General features: G+C 43.7%; 1 protein-coding gene across 5 annotated transcripts in view; it reads right to left on the minus strand.

Annotated features, from left to right (window-relative positions):
- Window positions 1–10,952, minus strand: part of Lrrc63 (leucine rich repeat containing 63) — a 32,442-nt gene extending 21,490 nt beyond the window's left edge. For 4 of the 5 annotated variants that reach the window (XM_048422048.3, XM_048422046.3, XM_048422043.3 and 1 more), the window contains exons 1-6: window positions 10,774–10,952; window positions 9,504–9,732; window positions 5,568–6,266; window positions 5,033–5,086; window positions 3,847–4,007; window positions 1,772–1,870 (exon numbers count right to left, since the gene is read on the minus strand). In XM_048422048.3, the coding sequence (XP_048278005.2) occupies window positions 1,772–1,870; window positions 3,847–4,007; window positions 5,033–5,086; window positions 5,568–6,266; window positions 9,504–9,618 (1,128 nt within the window). In that variant the 5' untranslated portion in view covers window positions 9,619–9,732; window positions 10,774–10,952. Of the gene's footprint in view, window positions 1–1,771; window positions 1,871–3,846; window positions 4,008–5,032; window positions 5,087–5,567; window positions 6,267–9,503; window positions 9,733–10,453; window positions 10,703–10,773 lie in introns of those variants that run through there. The other variant, XM_048422044.3, reaches the window with a different exon arrangement.
- Between the last annotated feature and the right edge of the window lie 640 nt (window positions 10,953–11,592).

The raw sequence follows: 11,592 nt of genomic DNA on the forward strand, positions 1-11,592 counted from the left end.
GAATCACACTAATTTGCTCCTGTAAATTTCCGCAGTACCGTTTGCTGGTGTATCTTGTCTTGTGTTTTTACTTTCTGTCCATAGTTTTCCATTCCCAAGATTTTTGGATTAGTGTAAACTATACAAAATAATGGGTTTCATTAGGATATTTTAATATATGTACATAATGTACTACAATTATGGTCATGCCCTGTGCCGCCTTCTTCTGCCCCCTCACTGATTACTTTCTTCTTGAATAACCCCTCTCCTGAACTCATGTCTGCTTAAAAGACCCCCATCTTTCGTCTATTGCTAGACAGCACAGATGTGCAATTTAACGTCACACTCACACCCTTCCATTTAACATCATATTCTTATGTGACAATTATAGCCTTGTATTTGTACGCTGTTTTCCAGCAAATGGACAGGTTTTGTTTTTGTTTTTTGGGTTTTGTTTTTGGCAAGCACTCCTTATCTGTGTCTGCTCAGGAGAAAGACAAACATGAAGAACTGAGATCCCTGTAGTTAGAAACGCTTGTTAGCATGGCTTTACTAACCTAACAAACCCAGTGCCATGTGTTAGAGAGAAAAGTGGTCCTCTCCAGTGAAATAAGACACGTTATAGCACCTTGTCCTGTCCACGTGAACACATCTTCATAGCTCTTATCAGTATGGACTGTAACATGCACAAGGGTATGCACGTATGTGTGCACGCTCTCATTCCACAAGAGAATAAGATTCATGAAATAGGCATGTTGTCAGGCTGTTGGAAGCCATGCTTTAAATACTGAGTGAAACAGAGAGGTCAATTTGCTAAAAATTGTTCGCCAAAAGCCAATACACTGAAAGTCATTTCATCAAACAATCTATTACCCAGTGATCAGCAAAATGCTGGATAAGGCAATATAAACAGAGCCTATCCAAACTACATGTAATGCCTCATTTATTTTAAAAAGGGTATCAAATTAAGTCACCCTATGCCTAGTTTTCCTATTTTAGCTGCTGGCAGTTAAAACTGGTTATAATGTTGTACGGTCTGGTCACTAACATTTTAAAAATATTTTTATTAACTCTTTGAGAATTTCATAATTCTCATAATTTATAAAATAGAAAATGTATTTTGACCATATTCACTCCCACTTCTCCTCCCAACTCCAGATCCCTTCCCCCAACATCACCTCCCTTGTTTTAAATAGTCTACTATTGAGTCTAATTGGCGCTGCCCATACGGTCACGGTTATGAGGCCATCCACTGGAATGGATTGACCTTCCAGGTGCCAGGCACTTAGGAAAACATACTTGCCCCTCCCCCAGCAGTCATCAACTGTCAGACAGGAGTGGGGGCTTAAGAGCCCTTCCCCCATCCACACCAGACCACTGACTGGTTCTCTTGTGCAGGCAACTACAGCGGCTGAGAGTTCCTGAGTGAGAAGATCCTGTCACAGGCAGTCCAAACTGTTTCAACCCAGGCAGCCCCGACTAACCTGGTCTTTTAATTCCTGATTGGCACATGTACAAGTTAATTTTAACTGTTACTAAAAGAAGAATGCGTTTTTTTTATGCGCTATATAAACCACGAGAACATATTTGAGAGCCTGGTGAAATAGAGCATTTGAGGTTTGCATCACTGGTTTTCCAAAGAAAAACGTGCTACGCTTTCTTCGCTTCTAATAAGGAAGGATGCAGTCCAATACATATGTGTTTCATAATATCTTCAGGGTATCATAAAGATGTCTACTTTTACTTACAATAGTAAATTATAGCAATATAGGTAGGAAAAAGGTGTACTCACTTCCACAGGAAACTGGCTGAGGTTATTAAACGATAAATTAAGGTATACCAATTGAAAAGCAATAGGTGTTAAGTCTGGACAGTGCAGAAGAAAGAATCCCTAGGGAAGTAACACAAAATAAGATATTAATTATTAACGGTAAGTTCTATGCTGACCAGTTCAGTTTTCTAAATGGTAATACTACAGGATGCACTACCAAAACTTTTCTGATCTTTTAAGCGAAAAATTACAACTCTACATAGTTCAAATCAAATTGTTCTTTGCGTGGATGTATGATAGATATTGTGTGTGTGTGTGTGTGTGTGTGTGTGTGTGTGTGTGTACAGGACACATGTGGCAGTCAAAGGACAACTCTGGGTGTCAATTTTTGCTTTCCACACTAAGACAGGGTCTATTTGTCCGACATTGCAACTCAGAAGCTGACCGTGAACTTCTGAGGACTCTCTTGCTCCTCCCCAGAATCACATAGTACACAGTCATGGTAACATGCTCAACTTTATGAATGCAGGTGCTTTCTCCACTACGCCATCTCCTCAGCCTGTATGATTTTTCTTTTACGAGACGATGAGCATGTTTTCCTTCTTCTATGTTTAATCTGTTTCCAGGAGCTACTTCCCTAGTTTCTTTTCTGATGCATAGAAACACAGTCTATGAGTTTGGATGCTGACCTTACTGACTGTAATTTTGCTGAACTTATTTATTAGCTCCAGGACCCTTGTTAGTGATGATTCTAATTCTAAAAGTCAAAATCCCAGACAATGAGATCCTAAAAGATCACACGACAATCCTAAAATATTAACATCCCGTTAAAATCCTGAGACTAGAAATCCTCAGAACTTAATTCCCACTAGAGGAAAAGACAGAAAAGTCCATCCTTGGGTGGGGATGAGATTGATGAATGCACGTGAATGCTCTATGCTGGACTGTTGCTAGGTGACTCAGTCATGTACCACTGCTGCCTTCTTACACACAGTGCCATGCTTGTTCAAGACATGTGCTTCAGCTGAGAATAAGAAGAACTTGACAAGCTCATGGCATTCTGAAACCAGGATGTTTTGCTGTTGAAATATCCTTCCAGGGCTACAGACTGCAAAACATGGCCACCTAGAGCAACTTCTGAGAAGGACCGTGACTTTTGGGGGGTGACAAAATCAATGCACTTACGAACAAGAAAAACATGCTCACTTCACTCGGGCTAATAGGAAACACTTTTAGAACTCATGAACATTCTCCTTCCCTCTCCTCCCTCTTCTCTTTCATAAAAAAAAAAAAAACCACAATTGAATGTATAGATTTTCAAGGTTGAAGAGCTCTGGGCAACTGTGTGTGGGGGGGTGAAGCTTGTTTTGGTAGGGTGCTTGCTCAGCATGTATGGAGCCCCGGATTCCATCCATTCCCAGCACCATGTAAGTGGAGCATGGTGGCACATACTTATACTCCCTGCACTCAGGAGGAGGAGGAGGAGGAGGTATAAGGTTCGAAAGTTATTCTCAGTTACACGGCAGTTCGGGAGACCCTGTCTCAGACAAGCAAACAGCTCCGTTGACTTCCTGTGAGGTCTTGGGCAAGTTATTTCCTGCCACCTCCATGTTTGCATCTGTGAAATGAGATTATCACTAATGCCCACTTTGCAGAATGGGAGTTGCAGGAGGAGCCCGGGCTTAGAACATAGTGTGCGCTTAATAAAGGAAGAGCAGTACTACTGTGATTCATTTGCTGGGCAGCGCCAGTGTTCAGTGCGAACCAGCCTCACGCTAGACTTGACACAAGATAAAAAGTTTCTGGCAATTTAAAAACAGGAACAATTTCAATCCTACTTATCAGGCTAAATGGTGGAGAAAATAAAAAACGGTATAATTTCTTTGAGTCTCGGTGTCCTTTCCAACTTTACTGGTGAACCGAAGACAAACTTGGACAGGTCAGTTTAGAGGTATAATTGGCATGCGTTGCTGGGAAATCTCCGCTGTGACGGGGAAGACTCCCTCAATTGAGCGGAAACGAATGTATATGGGGAAACTGACGATAAAAACAACGGATAACACAAGAGGACGTCACTATTAAGGGGACTAGCATACCTTAAGATTAAGTGCATTTCTTCCAAATAATTGGCAATTTATTATGGCCAGGCTGCTCATTGCCATTATTGTTTCGTAGCGGGTTGCCGCGATAGTCTTAAAGCCTTCCCCTCGCAACATGTGGGCCTCGGGGTCCACTCTTCTCGCGGTTCTAATTAACGCTACCGGAAGCAAATCAAAACATAAAACTCTTTGTCTAGAATTGCTTCAGCGAGGAAGGAAGCCTCTCAGAAGGACCACAACCACACATGTTCAGTTTTACATTTTTAAAACAGACTGCACTTGCTCTGAATCCAGCAAAGGGAAACCCAATCAAAAACTCGAGAAACGTGCGCAACGGAAGGCGGTGGAACCTGGTCACTGGAGGAAGGAACAGAGTGAGTAAAGACACAGGGCTGCGGCTTGCTCCCTGCTAACCCGTAAGCTTCTCTAGGTTTGGGGACTGGGGCCATCTAAGTCAAGCCTGCACGGGTTACTTTCCAGTGTCTTTGGCAGCTGTTTTATGCACCTTTTGGTGGATTGAACTGTAGTGGCTTTTCAGTAACGATGGACAGGACCAAAACTCTTTATTTCAAATCTGTCGGGTAATGCTGATTCGGCTAGTGCAGTTTCGGCTGCTTTCCGTTCATTTTGTTTTCGCGTGCTTCACGGGGATAAATTATTTGTCCATCGGATTGTAGGTAGCTATAAATATGAGGTCCAAAATGCTGTAAGATATTAGATGGTGTCTCATAGCCCAGGCTGGCACGGAACTCTCCAGTCTTCCCGCCTCCACCTAATTAAGTGATGAGATGACAGGCGTCTGCCACCAGCCCTGGCAGCAGAATAATGGGATCTTTCCTTAACATGGGCTTCGTTTGTTTCTGCTAGAAGACTGAGGTCTGGGCACTTAGAATGGAGCCTGGTATATGGTAAGGGGTGACTCTCATAACGCCATGTCTATCAGCCCTGTCTCGATTAAGAACACTTTAGCTTCTATATTATCAACATCAGTGCATCAAGATACATCATCGAGATATAAGAAGTAACCGCTGGTGCATTGCCAAGATGTAAGAACTAACTGCTCAACAAATGGCCCAAGGAACTGGAAATGAGGTAGGCTGTCCTACCTCACACACACACAAACACAAATCAAGAGAAAGGAAGCTTACAATTTCTATAAGAATGGTATGAACCCAGCATTTACCATCAGGTAGTCTGGGGGCTTCTACCTTTCCGCTGTCTGCCGCACTTGCACTTTCTAGATAGAAAAAAAAAAAAAACAAAGGACAACTTTTAGACCCCTTTGAGGGTGGTTTCATTATAATTATTCACCAATTAACGAACTGGCACGCACCTACCAACACGTCCTGTCTTCCTAAGGAGCTCAGGATCATTTAGGCTGCCCTCTAAATTGCTGCTTAGTCTCACTTGATGACACCAGCCCTACCTAATAAACCATGGGCACCTTCTTGCCGACCCCTTTCTACGTTTTCTGAGCTTCCTGATCAGCTCTCATCAATACCATCTGGATACGGTAGCCAGGTTGGCACCGGTACCTCTATAAGGTTAGGATGTCTGTTGTTGCTCCCAAGCTGGAGCATTACTGTCCAATTTAAAAGGTGGTTCCTTCTTTCCATCCTGAAAACCCAGAAGGAAGGGAGCCATCCATCTTGAATTTCTCCTCTTCCCTTTGTTCTGAGCAACCCCACTACAGCCGACCATGTTTCAACTTTATTCACCTATTACCGTCTGTCTCGGAGGTCGTCTCGGTAACACAGGTGTTGGCAGAGTATGGGCTAGGGGAACGGAAGCGACGCTCAGCACCAGCCGATTTACTGTTGCGGTGGGGCGTGACGGTCGTTCGGACCACCGTGGTTCTGGTACTAGGGATGACGAGCTGGGTATAGGGCTGAGCAGTGTTTGACTTACAGATCTCAGAAGAGGAAGTTCTTGAGTATAGTCTGGAGACTTTGGTACAGGGTGAGGCTTAGCACTTGGCACCTGAAGTTTAGAGATTATCTGCCTAGAGTAAGAAGGGGGAAAAGGCTTGGAAAACTGATTGGAGGTAATTAAAGCATTGCTAATCGGCTTATTTGGGAAAATCAAATCTCTTCTCTCTTCCTTTTTCTTGGACTTTCTGGCTCTCCTCATTTGGCGTAGGTTTTTCCTAAAAACTCGAGAGGATGCCGACAGACAGCTTGGAATAAATACGGAGCCAGCAGCACTATGTGGGATCTTCCAGTGCATGATGGGGTGAGCGCCGCGTTTACGTGGTACAATGTTAACCACTCTCTCACAGGCTGTACGGTCATGTTCAAGAGCGATACTTTGAATACTGATAGGTCTCTGTGATTGAGAAACACCTTGGTCGCTTTTTACCGATGTGCTTTCATCATGGGGCAATTTTACACGGGTCTGCTCAGATTGATTAGTAATAGCTGAATAAGAGAAAGAGGGAAAAGGGGTAAAATTAGTCTATATGTATCAAGCTGTCCAAACAAAGATGCTAAAGGTTGAGCATTTAATTTTTCATTTCACACCTCACTCACCTTAAAAAAGAAAAAAAAAGCTACACCTGTTTCGCTATGGAGACTTCAGTCAAGCTGATGGGGATACATTTGGGGAGATACATTTTGAACAAATGACTGCGAGCTAAAACAGCAAAAATGACTTACAAAGGATGGAGCAGAACCCAAGGGGTGGAGAAAGGTACAAGACGTAGAGATTTGGGACAGTTGTGACTAAAACTCTGGTACTATGAATGGGGAAAGTGATCAGTGATTTTTGACAAAATGGCTCTTTCATCATTAGCTTGCCCCATTTTTATTTTTTAAAAATAAAGATCAACATTTCTTTTTAACGTCAAATGAAAATAGAAAAGCAGTCTTTCAGACATGGGGACAAGCTGACATCAACTGAGGAGGCCACATGTTTATCTCTCCACTAAGAACACCTTCTCTTAGGTCCAGAAATCCATGGACCCTGCACTCTCGGGCATCTCATGCCATCAGATACACCTCTTCTTTCCTATGGGACTGAATGTCAAGTGTCATCTCCTGCCATCTTAACTGATGCAATAAATGGTAGGAAAATGACATCCCAGTGGGGAGGGAATAGATTCATTATGGCAGAACTTCAGTAGGAGGGTACATAAGTTCTCTATCTGGCAGCTCAACTACTATATCTCAACTCTATCTGTGAATATATCTGGGTTCAGAGATGGGGCTGTGGCCAGTGCTATTGCCGTATCAATCTTGTTCCCTTAATCTCCCTTTTGGTGGCTGGAGAGGGGCATGAAATTTCCCATTTCAAACTAACTGTGGAGACTTGTGGAGAACTCCCAGAAGTATCTGCTGAAGGGGAAACTGATCTCCCTAACACCTAAGAACCTCCTCTGCTGATAGAGAACAAAAATATACCAGGATCCTTAACTGGACCATTTCACTATGATCTCAGTTTGTCTACTGTATCAAGTTTCTTCTTTCCCAGTACTCTACTTTGTTCTCAAAAACCACATGGTCTCCTCTTTTATACCACTTTAAGTCAAGGTCTGGTTCAAGCCTTGCTCCTACCCCAGGACCTTCTCATCTGCCAACTACAGCGATCTGTCCCCCACACAGAGCATCCAATGCTGCTTTGACCCGCTGCTTCACCTTTCCATTTGCTGGGAAGCTCGTTATTGGTGGCTAATTGAAAGGTGATGAAAACCAGAAACAAGGTCATTAATTCTGTATGATGAGCACTATGCTTATCAATTAGACTTGAGCCGCTGTACTTGTTCATTCATTGAACAAATACCTCAACTATCCATTACAAACAAAGCACTCTGGATTGATATTAGTCAAGATCATAGACTCTCCAAGATGCCAAAAAGCAAACCTTTGAAGTGCCACGGTTGAGAAACTCTACACTAGACAATGGTGTTAAGCCAAAGGACAAATAGAGAAATCCCAACACAGGAACTGGTAACGAGCTATCAATCTGTGTGACCATGGGTGCTATTTATAGAACAGGTTGTAAATATAGAAACACAAGACATGCTGGGCGGTGGTGGCGCACGTCTTTAATCCTAGTACTTGGGAGGCAGAGGCAGGTGGATCTCTGTGAGTTTGAGGCCAGCCTGGTCTACAAGAGCTAGTTCCAGGACAGGCACCAAAGCTACAGAGAAACTCTGCCTTGAAAAAAACAAAAACAAAACAAACAACAAAAAAGTAAACACAAGACTTTACAGAGACACAGAAAGGATGATGTAGGATCGACACAACAATGCTTGTGTGCGATTTGCTGCTTTTCACATCTTTAATTGACACAGATCAAAAATATAATAAATGTAATATAATAAATAAATCTCACAATATAAATGTTGGCATCAAAAATAATACAACCAATAAAGACAAGTGGTAGAGGGGAGATTCAGGAGGGGAAGACAAAGAAATATTATTACCTATGAAAATACAATAGTTAATAGAGAAATATACAGAAATATAGGAGTAATAGAATTATATAAGGTCACATTATAAAAGTGGCTTATCTTTAAGTCTTTAAAAACATGTATGAGGATTTTGCCTACATGATGGGCATGCCTAGTGTCTACAGAGACCAGAAGAGCACACTGGAACTGTGAGCCACCATTCCTGGTGCCAGGATTAGAACCCGGGTACTCTAGGAAAAGCAGTCAGTGCTGTTAACCACTGAACCATCTCTCCAGCCCCCAGACTGGTTCATCTTTATGGTACTTATCACAGGCTGAACTGACATTTGCTCACGATTTCTGTCTCTCTCCTACCTGACAGAAGCTGACAGGAGGAGATGACCTGGTTTTACTATCTGTTCCATCACCAGTTCCTAGCACCGTGCTTAATATTCAATCTTCACCATTTGTGAACTCTTAGCATATGCTCAGTTACCCTGCATCGAGCTCCTAGAGAAAACGCAGGTTAGGGTCCTGCAAGGACCTCTCAGTATGTTCATCAGCCAATCAACACACAATCTTGTGGTTATGAGTTCTGCTTTTAGGGACACATTGTTTATGTCCCATTTATATTATGGCTCATTAACTCTTCATTAATACATAGAATATATTATTGACTTGTTAGCATGGACTTCACAGCCAAGAACAGTCACACATTTAGGAAGTTCATCCAACACGTGTTCCCTGCTAAGCGCATCACAACCTTCTTCAGCTTAGACGGAGCTTCAGCACTACACTTGCAGAAAGAAATCATGGGTACGGGGCGGGGGCACAAAAATTCAAGACACATGAAACAAACAGATTGGGAAAGGAGTACTTGTTTATATTGTGGGAATTGAAACAAGGAGGCAGAGGCAGACTTGTTCCCTCCAGTTGGGTGCATGCGCGTTGGAGAACTTGTATTTTCATCTACCTAATTGCACGTTCCCACGAATATCCATAAAACAGCTATTGGTTGGAAGATCAATAAATTTGATCAATAAAATTTCAAATCAATTTTAGTAAGAAACAAATTCACACTTAACAAATCCACAAATGTGGATCCATCGATGAGCACACCTACAGAATTTATCATTGGCTGTTGTCACCTTACCATAAACATTTAAAATTATGGTTAGGAATAACTGTCTTTACTGTGAATTATATAAGGCAAGGGATGTCTACGCAAAAACATGCCAAGGTCAATACACCCATCTGTACATACCTGTGTGAACGTTCTTCTGACTTAAAGGCAACTTAGAGAACTTTGGAGGCAAGGGTCTTCGGAGAAGTAGGGGGTGCAGCTGTGTTGCTAAGGAGTGACAGTCGCTCCTGTTCATGACTGCCAGTTAAGTGAGAACTGACCAGGTGTCTGTGGATGAGCTGTGACTGAAAGGCAGGTGTCTGTCACTCAGAAAATATCCTGACAGAAACCATCCTGGGCTGGCACTATACTGAGTTCAAGTAAGAAAAAGAGAGGAAGAAAATAATCATTCAAAACTTATATTTTGAAGCATTGGTTTTTTTTTAAATACTACATATATTTTAATACAGGCTTAAGCCTGAGGCTTAAGAGAGGCAGGGTGGGGTGGGGCAGGGCGCTCAGGAAGTTCAATGCTTTCTTTCTATACTGGATATTGAAGCTGTGGTCTCAGGCATGCTGGGCAAGGCCTCTACCACTGAGTCAAAACTCCCTGCTCTCAAATTCATTTAAAATTTCAGGTTAATGAGCAAGAAGTTGGGGAATACACTTGTAAGCTCAACACTTGAAAGACCTAGAAGGCATGGCCTGGGCTACATGGGGAGGTGGGTTTCTTATAGATAAAACATAAACTAATATTAAGCAGGACCATGCTAACATTTCCCGTGTGAGTACAAAATTCGGTCAGCCAACGCAATTTTTGGTCAGTAAATGGTGAAACCCCCCCTCATGTAGACATGTCATTTCATTTCATTTCATTCGCTACCTCCCAAATATCAACAGAGATTTAGAAGGTCAAAAGAGGATGCGAAAGATTCTACTGGAAACGCCTCCGAAGTCCCACAACACCTAATCACTCACAAACTCTTTTCTTGTGTGACAATGACTTATTTTAACTTTTAGCCGACATAATTTGTCCATAATTATGCAAGTCAAAAATAAAATAGGCTTTAATACAACGAAATGTTCCTTACAGGCGAGTAATTCCAGTTAACACTAACATAACAACACAAGATGCATCTCCCCACACCCCTCAACACGTCTTTGTTTGCAGGGCAACCTCAGGAAGTGCCTGGCACCGACTACCCCGCGGCCCGCCTGGCTAGGGAAGCCTGGAGCGGTGCTGAGGAGCGGTTTACCCGCGAAAAGTAACTGCAGGCCAGCGCTCGCTCCAGGTCTGCGGGCTGGCAGCGCGTGCCCGCCCCAAGTTTCCTTAGCTAGCTTGTGAGGCGACCCTCCGCCCCCGCCCCGAAGAGGCGGGCTCCTACGTGACCCTGCCTCCAAGCAGACAGACCAGCTTTCCCACATCCATCTCCTTTGCCCCGAGTCCTGGCTGTCAGTGACCGTCTAGCGACGTCTCCAGTTAGGTTTCCAGGTTTCTGCAGGATGCTGCTCCGTTAGTAGCATCCCTAGCGCCACCAATGCCCGGTCCGAGGAGCATAGCGCCGCCACCAACCGGGAGCCTGCGCTAGGCGGGTGGGAAGCGCAGGCGCACGAGGGCTGGGCGCGCCAGGAACGAGGGGCGGGGCCCACGCGGCCACGCCCATCTACCACACCCACCGGATCCACCCACTGACTTCGCAGGCCGGGTCCGGTGCCCCCTATTTCTGCAGCGGGCAAGGCAGGATGCCTGGAGACTGAGGCGGTGGAGCGGGAGGAGCGGCTCCACGTGCAAGCTGCTGTACGGAAGGCTGTGGTGATAATTGTTATTACTATTCTTATTCCTAAAAACAGTGACCACTATTATTTACTTACTTTTTTCCATGACATGACGGGCGTCTGGAGTCTGGACTGGCATTTTTTAATAACGCTACATTATTGGGCAACTGGCTACCGTTGCTCATTTTGCAGTAAAGCCCTCATCTCCAAAGCGCACATTCTGGTTTCCTTCTTGTCTCTTGGTTGCAACCTGTTCTGTCTTTCTGAGCCTGATGGAAAGTTCCTGGTGGAAGTGGAACTGTGTGAGAATGGGAGCTTTAGGCTTTAAAGGAAAACCAGGTCTCACTATCACAGTGGTTGGCTGTGACTACTGTGTTTTTACTGTGTCTTTGTCGTGGTGTCAGTGATTCTGCATGTTTAGTGGTAGACGTAGTGTGCATCTTTGCCTGTATGT

The sequence above is a fragment of the Myodes glareolus genome, chromosome 12, assembly GCF_982192425.1.
Source record: "Myodes glareolus chromosome 12, mMyoGla1.1, whole genome shotgun sequence".
Classification (NCBI taxonomy): Eukaryota; Metazoa; Chordata; class Mammalia; order Rodentia; family Cricetidae; genus Myodes; species Myodes glareolus.